The sequence below is a fragment of the Elephantulus edwardii genome, unplaced genomic scaffold, assembly GCF_000299155.1.
Source record: "Elephantulus edwardii isolate Elephantulus edwardi_28Jun2011 unplaced genomic scaffold, EleEdw1.0 scaffold00090, whole genome shotgun sequence".
NCBI lineage: Eukaryota > Metazoa > Chordata > Mammalia > Macroscelidea > Macroscelididae > Elephantulus > Elephantulus edwardii.
In genome coordinates, this window is record NW_006399840.1 from 4626721 (window position 1) to 4650650 (window position 23930).

A 23930-nucleotide genomic window follows, 5' to 3' on the forward strand; every position below is an offset into this window, starting at 1 on the left:
GAAAGAAAGTTAAGCTAACAAAGTACTTCCAGAAACCCAAGAAAATGTACAACATCAGTTTTCCTAAATATTTCCTTGGTTGGTTTTTGTGCTGCAATTTAAAAATATTTTTTTAAAAATTTATTTTTTCCATTTGCTTGGAAAAAAGTAACTCAGCTCAGCTTTTCCATGGAACGGCTGCAGGCTTAAGGCAGTGCTGCTAGATAGTGAGGAGGAATTGCACAAGTGAACTGAAACACGGGACAAAACAAAGCTGGTGGACCACTGGCTCCTGTTCTTAAAAAAATCTAATAAATGACTGTATATGAAATCTTATAAGTATACAGGCAAGAATACCAAGTCAGTCTTCCAAGTACCATATAAGGATTAAATATGCAATTACTCTCCAGATCTGTTAATATAGAAACAAATTGTGCAGCATAATGTAAGCAACGGAAGGGTAAGTATGAACCCACAAGCGGCAGCCCTAGTTATCATTACGAAAGTGAGGAAAACAGTTACCTGTCCCTGTCCTCCCTCATCCCAAGAAACTCTTGGTGAAATGTTTAAAAGGGCAGGGAAAAGGGGAAAGCCATGAATCTGGCTTCCTGGAAATTGTCTTCAACCAAAGAAAACAGGAAAACTTCTACCTCTTCTCCAAATAATTAGAACAAGTGATCAGATTACAAGATTGGCTTAAAACACTCTCACTCCCCTGCTGTTTTATAGATGACTGATGAAAAGGTGTCACACTAATTATATCTGTTGAGTTTTAAAAAGGGGGAAAAAACACTGATGAGAAGAAGAAAAATGAAGAGTGTCATGAAGAACTTTATTGGAACTCCTGACGAAAAAAGCAACCTTTTAGACATTTAAGGCAAAGCAGTACCTGTGAACTATTTTGTGTAACAATAAGATTAAAAGTATATGCATGCATACTGTACTCAGTGAGTGTTGCCTAATGATATAATAGCTCAATCCTAAAATTACAAGTCCATTTCTCAAGAAATTTTTTTCCTCAGTATTTCCTTTTAAAAGATAACTAAAGATGTGCTATATGGTATACATTGCTTATGAAGTAAATATATAATGCTATTCTCTCATGATGTTTAAGGAATTAACCCTGAAAAATTTAGAGGTAACAAGTTTGATTCATTTTGTAAAAAAATCATAATGTAAAGAAAGGAATTGACTTAAAACTGGCAGAAAATATTCACAAAAAAGATATTTCTAATATTTTATTTTGTCCTTGAAATAATACAACACAGTGTAAGGAAAAACCCTTTTCAACCTACATGCAGAACAGATTATCTAGGAGGCTGGGCTATATGAGGAGAAGTGTGGCATCAGGATTGGTGGAAGATTCATCAACAATCTGCATGATGCAGATAACACAACACTGTTTGGTAAAACAGAGGAAGACCTGAAGTGGTTGTTGCAGAAGGTCAAGGACTGCAGTCTTCAATATGTATTGAGGCTCAGTACCCAGAAGACAAAGATTCTCACCACTGGGCCAATTGGCAACATCAGGATGGATGGTGAAGAGATGGAGATTGTTAACAGTTCTAGTTTGCTTGGCTCCACAGTCAACGCTTTTGGCACCAGCACCCAGGAAATTAAAAGACATCTTGTGATGGGAAAGTCTGCTGTTAGGAACCTCTCCAAAGTACTGAAGAGCAGTGGTGTCATTCTGGAGACTAAGGTGCGTCTGATACAGGCTATGGTCTTCGCAATCACTTGTTATGCATCAGAGAGTTGGACAATGACCAAGGAGGATAGAAGGAGAATTGATGTCTTTGAGCTGTGGTGTTGGAGAAGAGTATTGAATATACCATAGACTGCTAAGAAAATGAATAGGTTCATCCTGGAGACAGTTAAACCAGGCTGCTCCTTGGAGGCAAAGATTGTGAAGCTTCTTCTGACATACTCTGGACATGTTGCAAGAAAGGACCAGTTCTTGGAGAAGGACGTCATGCTCAGGAGGGTGGAGGGACAGCACAGGAGAGGAAGATCCTCTATGAGGTGGATTGATTCAGTGACTAGGGTAATGGGGGTAGGTGTATCGGAGTCAGTGAAGTTGACACAGGATAGAGCAGGGTTTAGAGCTGTTGTACATAGGGTAGCTATAAGTCACAGGTGACTCAACAGCATATAACAACAACAACATTAAAAATCAGTAAAATCTGAAACAATTTGTAGCTTCTTAAAATCCTTTATCAATCTCTATTTATAAACTATATACAGTACATTGGTTAACAACTCAGCAGCTTCTTAAAATCCTTTATCAATCTCTATTTATAAACTATATACAGTACATAGGTTAACAACTCAGCTTCTGACTAAAAGGATGCAAATGTGTGCCTATCCAAAAGTGTCATAGAAAAAAGGCCTGGAGATCTATTCCAGAAAATTTTTGACCACTGAAAACCCTAGGGAGCACAATTCTACTCTGACAGATGGTGTCAGAACTTCACCAGCAGGTGGAGTCAACTTAAGAACAAGTAGGCTGGTTTTGACAACGAGAACAAAAGAATCTGTGGAGCTTTTAACTAAAGGGATATCTGTGTGTAACAGCTAGAGAGAATTAGAAACCAGCAGGTGAACAACAACTGATTGCTGAAGGCTATAATCTCATCAGGTGTAATATGATGGATGTCTTACTCTTGGCTAAACAATGAATAAACTTAAAAAGAACTGAAGGAGAAGGATAAACACAGAGAACAGTATGGATTCACAATAGACCTGCTGGACAGAATGACATCCTTCTGTATTTTTACAGGAACTTGTAACCTCTCCCTTCAAGTTAACTGCAAGAGACTACTTCATGCATTCCCAATAGTTACGCAGTTTGATAACTAAAGATTATACCTACCAGGGAGGAACGACTCCAGGTGGGCTGGCGTCTGATGGGGGGTGGAGAATTTGATTGTCTACATGAAAAGGAGACAAAAGGAAGATCATCAATATTAAGGATATAAGGAGGTGAGACTGGGGATAAGACTTAACCCAAAAGGAATAAAAAGATGAAGAGTCTTTATTTCTGCATAGCAAATGTGAAAGCAATTTTAATCTCCTCTCATATCTTTTCAAAATTTCTGGAACTTACAATTTTACATTAACCTTGACAAGTAATATTAAAAGAAAGAGGGAGACGGGCAATATTGAAAAGTGTTGCCATAATAACAATATGCATTTTATGCTAATTCACTATCTTTTTCCTGTATGCCCAAAAGATTTAATAAATAAAAAGAACCTTTTCAAATGTTATTCAAATAGTAATCCAAAAGAGAAAACTACTGAAATCAATAAATATTAAGATAACAAAGTTACCTCAAATCAAACACTATTCCATCTAAAAACAAATACTATCTGTTTAAGGTAGAAATCTGGAAACCAGATTTACTGAGTGCACCGAGATTAGAACTCTATAAAGTATTGTCTAAAACCAACTTTTTTTCCCTTTGCCTTGTTGTGTATCATTGAGTCAAATCCGACTGGCATTGGAGGAAGTTGCCCCTCCCTCTCCAGAGGAGCATCTGGTGGATTCGAACCCCAAGCCTTCGGGATTGCAGCGCAGCTTCTTGCCACTAGGCCACAGAGCTCCTTTAAAAAGAACTTTTAAGTCTTGAACAGACACTATCTCAGGAAACAATTTTTGAACTAATTAACAATTTAGCTCATTTAGTAATGTTCACCTTGAGCACAACTCTTTTTTAAGAACTGCCCACGAGATTGAACAGATAAATAGTAATCCTAAAACGTCATTTTAAGGGAAAGAGAATCTGTACGTTCATATAGAAACAGCATGGGCAGAGATGGGAAGAATAATGACACTGAATTGTTCCTGTAGAAACCGTTGAGCAGGTAGGTATATATTTTTTTTTGTGGTTTTTTTTTATTTTTTTTATTATTTTTTGTGCATGTACCATCAAATCAGATCTGACAGGTACAGGAGGAAATTGTCCCTCCTTCTCCGGCAGAGCATCTGGTGGATTTGAACCGTGTACCTCTCTGGGATTGCAGTACACCTTCTTGCCACTAGGCCACCAGAGCTCCCCGAGCAGGTAGGTATATGTTTTGTTGAATATATTATCACCAGAAAGAAACAGTGATTAAACTTTAAAATAAAAATAATAGGGTGATGGTAGGAATTATGCTTATTTTCATATTTGTGAGAAATGGAAGCACTAGGTGCCTTAAAGCAATGGGTACCCAATATAACAATTGCTGCGCTAGTTGTCAGTGAAATTATAAGGCAGTCAGCTTGTAGAGTTCCTCATTAACAACATTTATTTAATACAAAGAACTTCTCTAATTCTGAAATTTCATCCTTTCTACACTCTTGGTAATAAATTATTTTAATGACGGAATATAGCAATTCTGAATTTTTCATACTTTATACACTCTTAGTAATAAAATATTTTAATGAAGTAATATAGATTAAATAAAGAAATTCTGAATTTTTTAATATGCTTAGCCAAATATATTATCAGACCCATGTTAAACAATCAATGCCACCTCCATTTCTTCTCTTTAAGACAAAAAATTCAGGAATCACTCCTTGGAGCTTTATCTTTAAAAGATAGAAAATAGCTTTACAGGAACAGAAAAAGCAAGGACAGAATTTTGGAGATCAGAGATGACTTATACATAGGAAAGGATGCTGCTAGTCAGATGACATTTGTTTGTGAAACATCAAATGATTAGCTTTAATGTAGCCTAGTTACACACTGGCCACTCAAGCCAAAGGCAAAGAACTGAAGATTTCTATCAACCTGTGCAGTCTGAAAGAGATGAACAAGGCACTCCAGAAGATGCCTTTATCATTATCGGTAACTAGAATGCGATAGTCAGAAACAAAGAAACCTCACTAGTGTTTGGAAAATATGACCTTATTGATAGAAATGATGCTGGAGGCTGTACAAAAGAATTTTGCAAGACCAATGGTGAAAAATCTTTATTGGAAATATTTTCTTTCAACAACATACACAGTAGCTCTGCATACACACCACCAGATGAATAAACAGGAATTAAATGACTGTATCTTTGGAAAAAACCATCAACTGCTCATAAACAAACTCAACTTGAAGCTTACAGAAATTAAAACAAGACTATGGGAGTCAAAGAATGACCTTAAAGGATATTCTATCTGATTTTAAAGCCCATACAAAAATATAATTCGGAAGAAAGAAGACAGATGTCTGGACACTAATAACCAAAGATCAGACAACCTGCTGGATGACATTAAGGATATCACAGATTAAAAAAGCCAAAAGACCAAAAACTATCAAAAAAAGGTAAAACTGGATGTCAGAAGAGACTCTGAAACTTACTTCCTGACACAGAATAACTAAAGTGAAAGGAAGAAATAATGACGTAAAAGAGGTGAACAGATTTCAAAGGGTGGGTGAAGAAGACAAAGGAAAGCATAACGAAAGGTGCAAAGACCTAGGGTTGGAAACCAAAAGGAAAGGACACACTTGGCATTTCTCAAGCTGAAACAACTAAATAAAAAATGTTAGCCTCAAGTTGCAAGAAGCATTTAAAAAAAAAAGAAGGCAAGAATACACAAATTCACTGTGCCAGAAGTGGTGGTCGACATTCAATGAGGATGAAGCTTATGATCAAGTTCTGATAGTAGTGAAGGAAGAAGTACCAAGTATACCGACGAAACTGGCAAGAAACAAGGCTGCAGGCACTGAATGAAATAGCGTCTGAGATGCTTCAACAAATGAATGCACTGCTGGAGGTACAAATTCACCTATGCCAAGAAATATGAAAAACCTAAACCTGGCCAATCAATTACAAGAGGTCTATATTTGTATCTACTCCAGAGAAAAGTGATCCAAAGGAATGCAAATACTATAAAGGAATTAACTGCCTCTGAAAACTTGCTGGAGGGTCAGCTATGGGTCGGTTCTGACTCTATGGCACACAACAACAAAAAGAGTAATCATTAATATAATTTACTAATAAAATTTTTTAGAACGTCACTGAAAAATAGTTACAGCAGCACATCAACAGCAAAGTGTCAGATATTCAAACTGAATTCAGAAGAGGCTGTAGAACAAGAGATAACATCACTGATGTCAGATGACTCCTGACTAAAAGCAAAGAAGACAGGAGAGACATTTACCTATGTTTTGCTGACTGTGCAATAACATGAAGAATGGGGATTTTCAAACATTTACTTGTTCTCCTGCAGAATCATGGATAGACCAAGTAGCAGTTGCTCAAAAAGAACAAAGAGTTTCAAATTAGGAATGGTTTCAATCCAGGAAGGGCTGCTTCCTTTCACCATTTGTTCAATCTGAGCACAGAGCTCTTCGTCTGATTAACTGGACCACAATAGAGGCACAAAACGATGATGTTGTCATGGATTTAATTTTACTTGGATTCCCAATCAGCATCCAAGGAAGCAGTAGTCAAAAATTTAAACAACATATGGCATTAGGCAAATCTATTGCAAGGCATTTCTTTAATGTACTAAAAATCAAAGATGCCACTGAGAGGACTAAGGTGTATCTCATGCAAGTCTTGGTATTTTCAATCGTGCCATATGCATGCAAAAAGCTGGACAATGAGTAACACAAAGCAAAAAACTGATGCCTCTGAATTACGCTGTTGGTGAAGAATACTGAATGGATGGTAGACTTGCTCAAAGAAGAAACTAACTCGCCTTGGAAGACACACATAATGGCTCTGTCTCACATACTTTAGACATACCACGAAGAGGGACCAGTTCATGGAGAAGGGTATTATGCTGATAAAGCAGAAGGACAGGGAAAAAAAATAAAAAAGGAAGTGCCTCAAACAAGAAGCACTGATACAGTGGCTGCAAAAGTGGACTGAAGAATAGCAAGCAATGATTGTGAGGATGGACTGGGCAGGGTTCCCTTCTGTTGTATAAACCATGGGTTGCTATGAGTCAGAGCCCATTTGACAGGCACCCAACAATAACAGTGTAGCCTGAGCTGATGCTGACTTTAAAGTATACAGAGAATCTAATGTGTCTGTGTGTCTACTTTTTAAAAACTAGAGAGCCCTGGCTTTTGGCATATTAATAGATTAGGGATTTCCCAAGCCTGTTTAGGGAGAAGAAAGAATTATTATTGCAGCAATAGGATGGGGAAAATTGAATTTCCTCTTAGTCTTAAGTCTAATAAATTATGGGAGAAAGATGAACAACGTTCATTAATACTAGGAAAAAAGCCCATAAAGGAAATACAAACGCTTAGTAAACTCCATTTGCCAAAAGATGGGTAAAATCAAAAGACAGCAATGAATCTATTTTTCAAAATAGTTGTATGGCTTTTTTTTGTTTGGGGGTTCTCCCCCATTTAATCTGCAGAAATCAACTACAGAATCCCAGTTAATACCAGAGGAGTCCTCACAAACCAAAGGCCAGAAAAGAGTGGGAATGTACAGAACTGGGGTACAGTAAATATGTCCCAAAGAAAGAGCGGGTGTGTATAAAGAAAATGTGAACATTTGCTGCAGAAGATCAAAGATTGTAGCTTTCAATATGGGTTACATCTCAACATCAAGAAAACAAAAACTAACAGTCAAGAAATGAAAAGACGTCTTTATTGCATTTGGTAAATCACTGTCAAGGATCTCTCTAAGGAGTTAAGGAACAATGATGTCAGTTTAAAGACTAAAGTGCATCTGATTCAAGCCACAGTCTTTTCAATTTCTTGTCATTCATCTGAAAGTTGGATAATGACTAAGGTTGACAGAAGAATTGATGCCTTTGAGTTGTGGTGTTGGAGAAGAGTATAGAATATCCCCTAGAATGCCAAGAGAACAAGTATGTCTTGGAGAAAGTACAACCAGTGTGCTCCTGGGAGGCAAGGATGGTGAAGCTTTGTCTCACATATTTTGGGCAGGTTAGGGGAGGCCAGGCCTTAGGGAAGAATATAATGTTTGGAAAGGTGGAGGGCCAGTGAAAGACAGAAAGACCCTCAATGAGATAGATTGACACAGTGACTGTAGTAATGGGCTCAAGTGCATCAGACGTGATGAGGAAGGTGCAAGAAAGGACAAGGCTCAGACCCTTTGCTTAGGGGTCACTATGAAGCATCATTGACTCGATGGCCACTAACAAAAACAACATCAGTTCTCCCTTTGAGTGGCATTTGCAAACCTTACTAGCAGAACCTATACTGTAAGATGTTTGGTTAGATCCCAACAGTCACCAATTTGCAGTGACTGATGCCAGAGAAATTTTGTCTTTGCCGACCTAATGATCCAGTGATAAAGCAGCCGTGTCCTTCAACAAGAGCTTCTCGGGAACACTCGTTTTCCTGTTCTTGGATGTGTCTACTAGGGGAGTGGAAACTTAGTAATCCTGCATTTACATTCCTGACACTCTCTGAAACAAAATTAAACACCTTGGGCTCCCCAACTGGGGACTGCGTTCCACTGAGGAATGTCTTTTGAAGGCAACCAAGGTAAAGACCAGATGGAGTGAGTCCCAGCACGCGACAGCAGAGGTCAGGGCACGGATAAGTTCCTTCATCAGACTCGGCTTTATCGTCTTTATTGCCAAATTAAAAAAAAATACATAGGGACTTGTGACATCTAGGAGAGTCTTCCAATTCTTCCTCCCTAATTAGCCTCGCCTCTCATTTACAGTCAGGTGACCTGACCCACGAGCACATGCAGGGTTAGCCAACTGTGTAAGCGAAACGGGGCTGAGGATGACAGGCGCGTCTTCGCTTTCAAGTTGGCCTGTCACTCAGTTGCACGCTTCTGAACACAGGCCACATCTGACACAAGAGGAACCCTGGCAAATTGGGATCTGTTCGGTAACTCCAAACTCGAGGCAGAGGGCTGAAGAGGGGCTAATGCGGGCCAACCCAATCGGGAGTCAGGCCTGTGGAGTCAATTCACACTACTCTTTTCTGTCTAGGCACAAGCACTGCATTAGATGGATTTCATCATTAAAGCCCTTTCAGTCTTACCTGGCTTATACTTTATACACACACACACACACACACACACACACACACGTTTTTTTCTTCTTCAAGAAACAAGGCAAAAGAGTCAATGACAAAGCCTTCTAGAACATCCCTAAAGCACATAAATTTCACTGGACAGGGTGACCTGTGAGAGGGGGAACTCAATATCTACTTACTCAGTGCAGATTTTGTTTTGTTTGTAAAACTTGTGTCGCAGAGCAAACAGCCGAGAAATATATTTGGCATTTTCAATATCGTCCTTGAAAAAGAAAGATAAAGTAAAAATAAATATTTGTTAGACTGTACATGCATTTCACTATGATTACTTCTGAGCAGGGACTCACAGCTCCCCACCTTCGTCCCATTCACAAAATTTCATACTAGGCTGATAAGCCAAGCAGCTGAAATTCACAGCCGTGTTGTCCACCAGCCCACCAAAAGGTGGGAAGCCAGGTAGTCTGCCCAAGAGCTGGGACTACACTCTATGTAATTTCCCACTAACTGTGGGCATGCCTCCATGTAATTCCCCAGTAAGTGTTTCAAAAGTAAATACACCAAGTCAGGCCGAGCCTGGGATAAATTGCAAGCATCACTACACGAGAGGCCATGAGATGCATGGATGGTGGTGGCTCTCAAAGAACATTCAACAGAAGAAGTCAGCCTCTCAGTTTATTTGAGGAGAAGCTTAGGCAAGGATGGCAAAGAAAATCTAGATCGGTCGGCAAAAGAAAATGCAATGTAAGAGCTAGTGCAGAGGACTTCAGCATGTCAGGCAATGTGACCCAGCACACAAAGGCAGGAGAAGAACCCCAATCCTACAGTAAAGAACCAAAACAACAAATAAGCAACAACGTAGTTTGAACATGGTATTTCACCACCACCATCCTCAAATGAGGAGCCCAGAGCTGCTAATCTGGAGGTCGCAGAGACCAGTTGCTCTGAGTGAGAAGGAGCAGGCTGTCTGTTCCCATTAAGATTTAAATGTTCATCAATGGATGATTGAAAAACCGATCTGCTTTATAAACATTCATTCAAGTCACAATAATAAAAAAAAAACACACCTTTTTTTTTAAAAGAAAAGGAGGAAACTACTGTCTTGGAAAGCCGAGGGAGAGTTGTTGAGAGTAGGCATTAACTGCATGGCAAAGGGGTTCAGTTTTCGGTATCCTGAAATGAGCCCTGGTGGGGGCACGGCAGGTGAAGCACTGGCCCGCTAACTGAAAGGCTGGCATTGTGAACCTGCCAACCACTCAGCAGAGGAAAGATGGGCAGTCGCTTCGATCTCACAGCCTTAGAAACCCAACAGAGCACCAAATGGGTCAGAATCCAGTCACTGGAAGTAGTAGGCCTTTTGGGTTTTGCCTTGAAATGGGCAACAGTAGCATTGGGCAAGTACCAGAAATTATATTTTCAACCAAACACTTAATGTCTCAAGAAATGAAAACAACAGGGAGAGGACACCAAGGGCCGAGAAGCCCAACAGCAAGCTGTTTGTGAGGCCTGCATTTGCTCACCGTGTGGAAGAGGGCAGTCTCCTCTTTGTTGATGAACTCCACCAGGATGGTGGACTTGTTATGGCTGATGTTCCCGAGATCATTCCACCTGGACAGAAGAAAGGAAATTCATCCACTCAAAAACCTGCCACAGTCAGAGCCGCAGGGCCTTTTAGCCTTTAAGATTCAAAGCAGTAGGGCCATCTGCTAACGTTACTTCTCATTTCAGAAATTAGGATTTAGAGATATTTTTCAAAGTATAAACATCCATTCTCTCAAAAGAGAAAGTAAACAAAATATATCTACTTAATAACTACAAACTCTTTGTAAAATAGACCCAGATTTTATTTTTCATAATAGGGGGGCGGGGCTGGTCGTGTAGAAGATGCACCACTAACCCATAGTGGTGCCTCCCCGGCAGTTCGAACCCACCAACATAGCTACGGAAGAAAGATGGGCAGTGTCCTCTTGTGTGTTTTACAGCCTTGGAAAATTGCTGGAGGGTCAGCTACCAGTGAGCTTCAAATAGACGGCAATGAGTTTGAGTTGATTCTTCATAAAGACATTTCCTTTAAAATTAACTATGAAGAAAGTTTCCAAGAGACTTTAGCTATCATGCTTTTTACATTTCTTAATTAAGAACATTTTTAATAATGGTAGTTGTTGTTGTTGTTGTTGTTGTTGTTATGTACGGCTGAGTCAAAACCAACTCCTAGCTGCCCCTCATGCAGGTTTACAGAGGCAGTAAATCACATGGGAGAAGACAGTCCCTCTTTCTCCTTCACAGCATCTTGTGGATTCAAATGGTGTGCTTTGGGGTTGGCAGTGTAACTCCTTACCACCTAGTCTAAGAGGAGTACATGATTAAAAATTCCTGTCTACGCAGGAATGTAGGCTGGAGAATTCACAGATTCTGTGCTGTAGACACTCACACAGATTCATGTTGCCACCCAGAGCAAACATTTAACATTTTTACATTGTTGATCTAAGCATGCAGATGACAACAACAAAAATCAAACAGGATTTCCTTTCCTTTTCTCAAGAAAACTTTATTTCAAATGAGATATAAACAATCAGGAAACAAATGAAAAGAAGCTGCTACTTTTTCATCCAACTTGGAGCCAATTTCTTTTTTTTTTAAATAATATTTTGTGTGTGTACTGTCAAATCAGATCGGACTGGTACAGGAGGAGATTGTCCCTCTTTCTCCAGCAAAGCATCTGGTGGATTCGAACAGCAAATCTCTGGGATTGTAATGCAGCTTCTTGCCACTAGGCCACCAGAGCTCCCTTGAAACAAATTTCTAGCCATCTTTGTAGCAAGAAGTTGCACTGTAATCCAGAAGGCATGTGGTTCAAGGCCACTAGCCATTGTGCAAGAGAAGGATGGGCAATATCCTCCCGTGTGATTAACTACCTCTGAACCCCCCGCCCCCCAGGGTCAGCTCCAACTTGACAGCTTGAAGGTACACAACAACAGAATCATCAGGTAGTCTAAATGCATAATACACTCCGTTGCTAAGCAAAAGGTTTGAGTCCACCCAGAGGTGTCTCAGAAGAAAGGCCTAATAATCTATTTTCTAAAAACTCAGCTGTTGAAAACTTCCCGGAGAATAGTTCTATTCTGACAACATATAGGGTCACCATGAATCAAAGTTAACTTGGTAGCATTTGACTTTCGGTTTATTGTGACCTCCCCTTCACTCTGGAGGAGTTCTTGTGATGCAGTAGTTATGCACTCAGCTATTCACTCAAAGACTGGCAGGTCGAACCTATCAGCTACTCCTCAGGGAAAAGATGTAACAATCTGTTTCTGTAAAGATTATAGAAAATCCTCTGAAGCAGTTTCACACTGACAGGGAGGACTGCCATTCATGTGAAGTGTCATTCTTGCTGCTGTTGTTGGGTACTGTTGAGTCAGAACCAACCCACTGCAGAGCCTCCAGTGGGTTTTCAGAGGCAGTTAACTGCATGGTAGGAGACTGCCCATCTTTCTTCCATGGAACTACTGGGGGATTCAAACCACATGTCTTTGAGCTGGCAGTGCTACTCCTTACCAGAAGGCTACCAGAGCTCAATGGGAGAGAAGTTAGCCAGACACAGGTGATGAAGAGACTGTAAGAGTTCAGCGTCTATTCTTATCATATTTGGAATGGTTGGGGTTTTATTTTCTACTGGAAAAAAAGACTTTGTTACATCTCTCCAAACTAAAAAAGAAACCAAAGCATTAATTGAGCTACAGAGAATCATATGGGGCAAAACGTAAAACTTCCTGGATTGCTTTCACTGGGAATACAAACTTACGGTTAGAACTCTCTACATACTTGGTCATTTTACCGACCTGAATCATAATTTGTCGTGGTTATGCAGAATAGAGTTGATCCTGAATAAGGAAAAAAGTTTACTGAATAGTTCTAGCGAGCTACTGGTCCACTCATTACTTCAATAGTGCCTCTATTTAAAGTGTAAATGGGGGAAATATGCTAAAATAATGGCAGGGTGGGAATCTAGGAAGATGAAAGCCAATTAAGAAACTTCTCTGTTCAGAAAATGGTCTCAAAATGACCAGCAGTAACTACTAATCCAGAGAGAACATGGCTGGCCAAGATCTACTTCCAGGAGGCAGGCTGTGCTTTGCCTCTGCAAGCCGTCTTTGATCATCTGCCTATCAGATGCATACACGGGAAAACTGTCCTCCCCCCAAATAATGGGCCACGTTGCCCTAGAAAATAAGCATGTGGGTTTTTTTTCAGATCACTGACATGCTGAAATCTATGGGCACCGACACAAAGCGAGCCAATGAAGGGGCATGTAACGGCAAAGGTTGGGGGAAGTTCTCTGCCCTTTCCCAACACTGGTTGTATTCATGTTAACCACAAAGGATAGTTGAGGTGTCAACATGAGAAGCATTATCAACGTCCTTTAAGTTATCATAATAATATGATGCTTTTCTTGAATCACTGTTCACAAGGAATCTTTGGTTACTAGGAAAACGAGTTTGCACTCTTCCAGTGCAAGTGGGTAGGCAGGGGATGCAGGACAATGGAGAGACAGCTGCTGGGATTTAACAACTCCTCGTGGATGATTCCAAGAGTGGTCAGGAGGAGATAGGCTGAAGAGCCCATTTCTAGTCAGATTCCTTGCTTGAGTCCCTGCCTACTCTCTGCCTCTGTGGGGTCTGACAGTTATCTCTGGGAGTCAAGAAGCAAGTGCCCCCCTTCATGAAAGAAGCCCCCAAGAAAAGACAGACAAATTTCCTTACGGCTGCATAACCTCCACAGAGAACTGACTGTGTCTGATTCGAGAGAAGTTTGGTTCTGTTCACCATCTGGACCTTCACTTAATAAGGTAGTAACTATCCACTGTATTTTCTAGAGTACCTCAGGGAAAAAAAGGAATTAAAAGGGAAAAAAAACAAAAACAACCCAAATACCTATATATGACTGCTTGTCTTCCAATTCTGTTCCTCACGAAAATCCCCATAAAGAAAATACCAAGGTGAACTCCGTTTCCATGATTGTCCTGTGGAAGATCAACAGAAGACATCTGTGATCAAACAGATACCAAGAGGTCTTTCAAGAATCAAATACTGGGCCACAGCCTACCCGTGGGCACCACACCCTGCTTCTTACCCATAACTGGCAGAATAATAAAACAGCATCATGGCAACATGGCAACTGTGTTGGGGATCAGTTCCAAGAGAAATCCCACTGCACATCCCAGCCAAACCAGCTGTCACTGAGTCACTTCTGAATCCTAGCAACCTCATGTGTGTCAGAGTAGGACTGTACTCCACAGGGGTTTTCGCTCACATGGGAGTTTGTTTTTATTTGTTCGTTTGTTTTGTTTTTAATTAATTTTAATGAAAGTTTACAGAGACTTGGGGTTTCCAGTCATTCATTGTTGCACTTTTCTCCCTGCCCACCCACCCACCCACCCACCCAATTCACTCTTCTTGAAAAGTAAAACTCTCATTGCAGACTTCATTCTGGACTCTGGTCATGACAATAATACCCAATCATATATCCCTTTTAAACAGTTTTCTCCCTCATCTGTTGCAATGTAGTATACATCATTCCTCCCCTCCATCCCTGTCTTCCCTCAACCTCAATATCAGTCCCATTTTCAACAGTAGCACTATGCAATATCTGTCCTTTAGTGAGATATTTCACTCAGCATAATGTCCTCACACATTTTTCTTTTCAATTTGTCACACTGGATTTTTCATATTTAAAAATTATATTCTTTTAAACTCAGTTCTTGCTTTTTTAAAATTATAGGTTTTAGATGCACATAGTTTGAAGAGTAAAATAGTTGCTGTTGTGTACCTTCAAGTCAGAACTGACTCAAAGCTTACTGTGAGTCAGTAAATCACAGAGGAGGAGAATGTCCACCTTCCTCCCACAGAGCAGTTGGTGGGTTTGAACCAACTATCTTTGGGTTTGGTTGGTAGTGCTATGCCTCACCACTAAGTATTTAGGGTTGAAGTAAGAAGCCCACAAGAGACCTTTGCTCAGAGCAAAGGAATCCCACCTCATAGATCTGGAGTGTGAAATGTGAACCTACGTGTATCACTATCAGTGCAGACCCTCAAGTTCCTCAATTCAGGGAAATAGTTCTACTCCTGTTGTCTCTGTATGCTGTTTTTAAGAACTACTATTATTTCATTATACATTTAGAGCATTCTGGAGTTCTTGTTTTCTTATCTCTTGTCCCTCTGTTTCCATTTTGGGTATTTTTGAGAGATTGCCTCAATTGTAACTTCTACTCTAGGTTTTCATTTCTGAAAGCATATTTTTAACTTCTGAGAGTTCTCTTTTATTGTACTTAAGTCCGTCATATTTACAAGCTTGCTTTTTATTTCTGTGACTCAAGAGAGCACTGCTGGGAGCTTTTCTTCTCCTTGCTGGGTTGCTGGGTTTCCCAGGTGGCTATACTCTCTTTACCTTCCTATTAAAGTGTTAGGAAGTGATAACTGGCATTTAAAAGTGGGGTGCTAACTGATGGTGAGAACTTTGTGACCATGAGTGAGGCTTGTAAACTGCCAGTGATCTAGCTGGGCTTTTGCTGGGGACCCCAGGTATCCGGCCTCTCGGTCTGGTCAGGTGCTTCCATGGGAGCGTGGAGGAGTGGAACGTGCATGGATGAATGGTGCCTGGTCACCTTCACCTGACAGTGGAATCTAGTACAAGAGGGTGAGTGGGAACAAGGTTCAATGATAAAGATGACTTTCACTCAGTCCTCTTGCTTTTACTGGTGGACAGGTCCTTTTCAGGGAATGAGAAGAAAACAGTGGCCACGCACAACCAAGATTAAGACCGACAATAAGACAATAGGCCCATGAAAATGTCTGGTAGTGAAGGGAATATGGGAAGTTTATCAGGGTGGGGACAATGGAAAAACACAGAGGACGTCCAAGGTAACCACCATGACCAGGATATAGGGGTCACAGCAATCAATGGTCGACATTTATAGGCTTAAAGTTCGATGTTAGAGTTCCTAGGTGGTTTAAATGGCTTATGCTCAGCCACTAATTGCAAGGTTGGTGATGTGACTGTTCAGAGGTGCCTCATGAGAAGAAGTCTAGTGACCTACCTTCAAATAACCAACCTGCGAGCACAATTCTGACACAACCAGGGTGGCCGAGCATTAAAATCAACTCGGAGCCACTGATCATTCCTGACTGATGAAGCTCACGTTAGCATAGGATCCAGGTTCTGAACTCTAACCTACAGTTCCATCCCTCCCCTGCCTTGATCCCTAGACCCCTGGGGGAAGGGAGGTTCCTGCGCTGGAGTGTTAGAGGACGCCTTGGGGAGCAGCCACACCTCTGCCTGCAGGAGAGGAAGGCCTGGCTGCTTGTCAGGAAGTGCACTGGTTCCTTTCCAGCCTCAAACATCTTGGAGGAATCATTCTTGGAAAAGCCCACATGAAATAAAAAATGTCCTTCTCTAAGCATATGTCTGTATCATACTCATTACTTTATTTGGTCAGCTCGGTTCTGCACTCACCCAGAGACAAGACAGCACCACTAACTGCTGTGCCTGCATTCTTTCCTGCCTGCACTCTTGCTCATTTCAGAGCAGACCACATGACCACAGCTGCTGCCCCCGCTCCTCCTCACTGGGTGTGCAGGATCCTACAGTCTGTAGGTGGTCATCTTAGTCATGGATAGGCATGTGGGGGGGATAGTGAAACAAAAGTGCAGTGCAGCTCAGTGTTGCCAAGAGGGAGTGAATCAGCAGTGTCTGTCTGCCCACTCAAAGCAGCTAAAGCATCGCCCTAGCCCATGCCACCACAGCGCAAACGTAAAGCCCATCAGAACCAGGCACAGCGGGATCAACACTGTCTCAACTGCCCCTATTTTCCATGGTTCAGTATTACTAAAACCAAAATCAAGCATCTGCCCACAGCTCTCAACGTTAAGGAATTGGGAAGTCAGTTTTCTAGACGTGGAGAAAAGTTTACTCTGGTTTTTCAATGACCCAAAATATCATGACTATATATGGGCTACTGAAATCTAAGTGGGCTGCAGATGGCTTCATAAGGCATTATTGCAAGGAAAATGGATTGCAACCCAATGAAGGGCAGCCATGAGAGAAGCAAAAGAAAATTAAACAAATCTAAAACAGAGCCATTTAGCCCTTTTCACAAGCTGCAGCCACCCTGCTCGGTTCTACTTGATGCACATGGGCAGTTCTCATTAAGGCAAATTGCAAACGTGCAGCCAAGGGGGAAGAGAATTCATATAAACCAGCCAGCAGAGCCAGTTTGGAGTGTGGTGTTTGTGCTGAAATTTCAGGCGTCCCACAAACTGCTGCAATGTGCCAATGGCTTTAGGATTCTGATAAAACAACTTCCCTTACAACCACCTTCCCCACCCCCCTCATGAAGTGGGTCAGCAGAGACAGGAAAAATGTGTTTGGATATGGGTTCAATCCTACAAGTGGCCATGTGTAGTGGCCCCCTAGCCACCCCCACTTCAGGAGGGGTATTTGCTGCAAAAGACATGAAGTGCTATAAGAGTTTCATACGTAGTTTCCAGAAAACACAAGAGTGCCTGGGAACTCACAATTGGATGGCTCCACAAAACTGGAGAAATAAAGTGGGAGTGAACACTGGAAAGGTTCCATTCTACTTCCCAAACAAATTATCCCGCCATCAGTTCAAGGATGAGAATGAGAGTGGGTGTGAAGAAGAGAACGCCAGCCGACATCTGCATTAACACACCATGAGCCACTCACCCCTTTGTCTGGGCCTTGGGACCTGTAAGGATATCAGACTGGGCTGCTGTTTGGAATGCACTTAGAATGCTATCTTGAACATGACATCTTTTGCTGAAGCCAACAGCAAACTTCAAAATATCTTATATAAGAAAAAAGTATTTGTGATACCTAAGCAAATGGAAATCATCAAATAACAATTAGAAAACGAAGCCATTTTTGTACACTGCTGTCAGTGGTGGGTCTTTTTTTGCCGACCCCCTTCAAATGGCTAGGCCCTTCTGGAAATTCATCACTGGCACAAATGGTTGAACACCTAGTTAGCAGGCCCAAGGTTGGAAGTTTCAACCTAGATGGAGGTGTCTTAGAACCAAGACCTGGCAATCCGCTTCTCCGAGTGTGTAGCTATTGAAAATCCTAAGGAACACAGTTGCACCCTGCCAGAAGACTTATGATCCATCCCACCGTGAACTGGAATCACCTTGACAGCAGCTGCTTTTGTTTAGCATGTTCTGGGCCCTTCGAAGAGGCCTAAATCAAAGGTTTGCCAGAGTAGATTACCTTCACAGGGAAGCTTTCCTGTCCAAACCCATCCAAACGTTCCACTTCATTGATGTACATAAGTTCAGCTTCTGCTGGCGGGATTCCACTACAATCAAAACAGCATCAAAGGAGGAAACAGTTAAAGGCAACCAAGTTAACACAAGATCCAAATCCTGGTGGCAAATTCCAGAGCTGTGGTTTACCTCTAGTTTCTGAGAAGAGTAATCAACACCCAACCCAGTGAGATACTAAGTAATTCAGGAACGTTGTCCCAGGATCCTTTTACTCACCAGGGGATGTTAAGATGGAGAGAAAAGGATTTAAGAGTCACAGCCCTATTAACACTAAATAATTATTCCAACATCCTTAGGAACAACGTTGTCTGTTTTATGAGGAAAGCTGTTTTCCCTCACCTGGGAGAAATCTCCAGTATTAAACAGGAAGGAAACGGGTAAAGAACAAGCTTTCCCTGAGAGACGAGTGGCCAAGATATGAGAGTAGAGCTGGACAGTGACTAAGGATGACAGAGGAAGAATTGATGCCTTTGAGTTGTGGTGCTAGAGAAGAGCCCTGAACATATCATGGACCACGAGGAGAACAAATAGGTCCATCTTGGAGAGGGTAAAATCAAGTTTCTCCTTGGAGGCTAGGATTTTGAAGCTCCATCTCACATACTTTGGGCAACAAGCCTGGGAGGGACCGATCCTTGGAGAAGGACATCATGCTTGGAAGGGTAGAGGGACAGCACAGTAGATAGAGGAAGACCCCGGATGAGATGGATTGATCCAGTAACTAAGGCAAAGCGATTAGGTATGTTGGAGTCAGACAGACTGGCTCAGGGCAGGGCGGGCTTCAGAGCTGCTGTACACAGAGTTACTATGAGTAGAAGGCAACTCGACAGCACATAACAACACCAACAACTACTACTGCACAGTTCTTTCAGGTGTGAGAGGAAGGAGGTGAGTTTTGCGTTGCTCCCAAATGCTTCCAAGGACTTCACGGCCTCAGCGTTTCCTGAGTCCATGTCCTCCTGTGCCCTGCTATTCTCCTCTCAAGGAGCACCAATAGAAAGGTGGCTCTGGCCTTCACCCAAAACCACTCTTTGAATCTTAATCCCAGGCTGTCCTAGACTTCCGAGACTTGACAACTGATTTTTCAGAAAAACCAAGACATCGTTTGTTGGCCAATATTTCCACATCTATCTGTGTTGGCTTTCTAGTGTTAAAGAAAAACAGGGAAGGAGAGAGAAAGAAAAAGGAGGAGGAAGGGAAAAGAGAGAAAAAGAAAAAAAAGGAGGAGGGAGGAAAGCACTACTCTAGACCCACATGTGCGTCTCAGAACTGAAGTCTGGAGTTCCGTCACAGGCTGGAAGGAGCAGGCCTCTGCAAGTCATGGTCAGGGTTGGGACAAGGAGGCCGGTGTGCTACCCTGCTGCCTGCCCGCTGCCCTGCTGCCTGCTTCTCCTTACCTGTGGGCTTTGTGCTCTTGCGCTACCTTCTGTGTCAGTTCTTCCAGCACAGCCTCTTCCAGGGCTAAATCCTGCAGAACAGAAAGCAGCTGAGGTCAAGAAGATGTGGCCATTTGATATTTGGCTTGAAAGCTTTCAAAGGTTCCGGTTCCTGAGCAGCCTAGCCTCCTTCCTATCTCCTTGGCTTCTTCTGAATGAAAGGACTCAGTGTTCCATTTTTCCTCAGAATGTGGGAATCCAAGCAGCATCGTTGGTTATTTCAAGGTTCAGTGTGGGTTGGTGACTGAACGCCATGGAGCCAAGGGATAGATCTTTATCTTTCTCTTAGCCTGCTTCTCAGAAACACTGTCATTGACAATACCCCACATGGACACAGATGCTCTTAACACACAGGCTACAGGGACAAATGTGTTTCCAAACAACCATCCCTTCAAATGTCACGCCTAGGAGGAGACTATGTCTACTATACAAAACCAGGGAATTCATTTAGACTCACAGAAAAGTCCATTCTGATGCTACCTGACAGAGTTCCTGGGTGTGAAGGAAGTCATGACGGTTACAAAGGTAACCCAGCCAGTGTCCCCAGCAAACACCAGCCTCTGGAGCCAATGGTGTGCTGCCTCCTGAGGGCTCAGAAGAGCTGAATACAAACATCTATTTCCAAACTCCTCTCAGTATGTAGGGGTGCAAGTATTTGCACCATCAACGTCAGGACTACTAAATACTAACCAGCAAAGCACCATGCTGGACAGCGAGAGGGCACCTGGAGGCATAATCTCCAGACAAGGACGGCATCAGATAGTCAGACCTCGATGTTGATCAGTGTCACTGAGGTGCAGCTACAGACTTATTACAAGTCTATATGACACAGGATCTGCCCTGGAGGGTCTCTAGGTCATACGAGAGTAGATCTCTAGGTCTCTCCTCCCACGGAACCACTGAATGGGTTCAAACTACCACCATCTGGGCTTGGCAGCCTACCACTTATCTATGCTACCAGGGTCCCTTAGGAATCTGACAGATGTGTGATGACAGCGCTTCTTTTATTACCGGTGGGGCTGGCTGATACCGGACCACGTGTCTCCAGCTGCCCAGTAACAGCTTCCACAGAGCCAGGACACCTGAGGAAGGGCATTTAGTGGTGCAATAGTCAAGCACCTGATGTTAACCTCCAGGTGAGTAGTTCAAATTCACTAGTCACTTCACATTCTGCCTCTGTGACGTTTACACCTTTGGATCCTCTATTACGGAGGCAGCTTCACTCTGTCCTACAGAGCCATTATGGGTTGGAATAGAAGCCATAGCAGTGCATGTGAGTTGGTGTTTTGGTTTTGGTTTTTTTTTTCCTTCTCCCAGTTTGCATTCTGAGGAGAACACAACAACAAAGCAGTAATAATTCATTGCTGAACTTATTGTTGAGTCTGAGCCAACTCACAGCTGAGCCTTACGAGGGTTTTCAGAGGCTATAAATTGCACTGGAGAAGACTGCTCATCTTTCTCCTGTGGAGTAGCTGGTGGTTTTGAACCCACCTGCCTCTGAGTTGGCAGTTCAACTCCTTAACCACTGGGCCACGAGTGTCCTCCATTTCCTCTGAGCGCCATAGAGAGCGTCAAAGGGATTCTGAACAGGGTGCGGTGGGGGGTTGAGGAGGATATCCTAAAGCTTAACTGAGGCTGGGAGTTGGGGCGAGGCATGGCTAATACTGTAGCAGAAACCATCCAAAATATCTCCTTGCCATGATTCCAAAACATCATTTATGTAAAGATTTACCTCCACTTAAGAATTTTCCAGGGATGACACACCAGCACAGTACACGCATACCTCAGCAACAATTAGCAACTTTCCATCTCAAAGTAATTCAAAAGTGAAAAGCAAGTTTTTAAAACTAGATAAATGAAAGTATAACTGCGCACTAGAAATGCTTCTACAGATGGCTGAGAGAAGCTGAAGAAGGTTTACGAGCAGCTCTTGTTTTTCAGTGTTAATGGATTAGCCTGATGATTTCTGTTTGTCTCTTTATTTAAATGATACCAGTTCAGGGTGAGAAGTAAGCTCCACATTTTAAGCTGGGGCATAACAAAAAGTAGCATGCAGTTTAAAAATGTAGTGAGGTGTACACACGGAGGTTTTAGGAGACATAATAATCCAACACTAATTTTGAAAACCTAACGAAAGACATGTGGAAAAGTTAAGTGAAGATCAAAAAGTATTCCATTAAATCTCGGCTTCCTACTTTTACAAAGAAAAAGCCCAAAGGGTCCCCCTCAGCTTTTGTGCTCCCCTCCACTGTCCCATCTGGGGCTCAGAGGCTCCGTGAGGTGCGTGTCTGTCTGTGCCACAGAGAATGCAAGAGTGGCCCTGCATGAATGACAAATGGCAGTGTGCATGCCCGCACACAGCCACACACCTGTGGCGTGCCCTGTGTACTTAGCTGTGTTCTTTTCTCCGCTGAAGAAATGGCATTTGACAAATTCAGTTACTTTTATAAGATCAAACACAGCCGTTCAGGCAGTCTTCCCTCCCCCACCAGAGGAATGCATTCTTCCCTTTCAAAGCTCTAGCGGAACCAAGCGGAAAAGTTTACAACCTTCCAGGGCTCCCCACTGCAGACTCAATTAAGTCAGCACCTGGGGCTAGCATTCAAGCCATTCTTCATGTGACCCAGCCTTCCCCTCCAGACTCCACTCCCCAGTGGCCACGGTCTCAGGCCAACCCAGCTCAATGCCTTCTTCTCTTTCTAACACAAACTGTCCTCCCACCTCCACTCATGCTCCAGTCCACCTTTCCTTGAAGGTCAACCAAGTCCATCACATCCATTGAAAAGGGTCGCATTCTTCAGAGCTCAGTTCTCTCAGGTACCGTTTCCTTCTGCTTTGTTTTCCTATCCCCACATCTGGATGAAACTCCTATGGGGCGCAAGTGCACTCTGACACACACGAGGTGGAGGGATGTAAATAGTTTGCTTGTTAAAAACAAAACAAAATAAACTCGCTCTTTAAATGTTCTGAGAAGCTCTCAACTCTGATTTCTGTCTGTAACTGACTGTATGTGACTGATTAAAAAGTAGGTGAAAAACCATTGAGAAACTATCAACCCAATTCCTTCTATTTTGCTTGACAATAAAATGTACACTTGCTAAAATTCTAAGCTTCCTTTACCTCCTGGCAGGTATGCTGGGTAACATCCTGCTTTTTGAAATGAGCTTTTGAGATGCTGGAGATGTTCATTTGGGTAGGATGACAATGATGCCTAGTCCCAAGTGTTGGGCCTGAAACTGAGGTCGGGGGGAGGGATGATGAATTTGTCTCGTCCTTGTCCTTCTGTGCCTATGGTGACATGTCATATTCTTCAGTTCTGTGATCGGTCAACTGAAGATTGTGGTCCGTCAGCACACTGGGAATTGCAGCATGTCAACAAGAAGAATTAACAGACTAACCCACCTGGTGTGACCAACGACTAACTACAGTGGAATGTCCTTCTCCTTCTCCAAGACCCTATTACAAAAACCTGCCCAGAATACATCTTAGGCGCCACTTCCTCGGCCTCTATTTCCAGACCAAGAAACTTCACCCAGGAGATCCCTTAATAAAACTGCCTATAAGCTTTCTCACATCCTGTTCCTTTCTTGAGTCTGCGACTTTACATCATGAAGTACTTTTCTGCTAAGAGATGTGCTAATTGCGGAATGAAGGTGACTTCATAGCTAGAGTTAACAGAGCCCTAACCACTATTACTCTGGTGGCTTAGTCACTCCCTAACCAGTAAGAATGAAGTTAGCTTTGGCTCAATTTAAAATTTATCTAGTGTACTGATATAGAGAAAGCTCTAGGTTTACTTAAAAAACAACCAACCAGATCTACAAACTTTTGTGATTTGAGTTAAACTTTACAGAGCAAATTGGTTTTCAAACAATGTATGCACACTTTGTTTCATGGCATAGACTGCAGTAGCCTATTTGAAAGATCTTAAAACGTAGAACCTTTGTCATCAGATGCTCCATTCTGTACCTCCCCTACCCATACACCCTTGTCTGTCACAATCATTTCTATGCTAAGTTCTGCCCACTTTACTTCCCAAATCTCTTGCTTTCCTTCCTTGTTTTTATCTTCCTTGCTAATAACTAAACTACACTTCTTGCCTCAGATGACTACAACTGACCTTCTCTAAACAGTCCCATTGTTTGAATCCAGTGATTTTCAAAGCACAAGCCTCAAGAAGCCCAACATGTATTCTAACTCCTTAGACGGTTCCAATCTCACCT

General features: G+C 42.2%; 1 protein-coding gene across 1 annotated transcript in view; it reads right to left on the minus strand.

Moving 5' to 3' along the window:
• Positions 1 to 23930, minus strand: part of PTPN14 (protein tyrosine phosphatase, non-receptor type 14) — a 144700-nt gene that overhangs the window by 38870 nt on the left and 81900 nt on the right. The window contains exons 5-10 of the mRNA XM_006890554.1: positions 19669 to 19739; positions 18219 to 18306; positions 13868 to 13956; positions 10457 to 10544; positions 9119 to 9201; positions 2852 to 2909 (exon numbers count right to left, since the gene is read on the minus strand). Of these exons, the coding sequence (XP_006890616.1) occupies positions 2852 to 2909; positions 9119 to 9201; positions 10457 to 10544; positions 13868 to 13956; positions 18219 to 18306; positions 19669 to 19739 (477 nt within the window). The remainder of the gene's footprint in view (positions 1 to 2851; positions 2910 to 9118; positions 9202 to 10456; positions 10545 to 13867; positions 13957 to 18218; positions 18307 to 19668; positions 19740 to 23930) is intronic.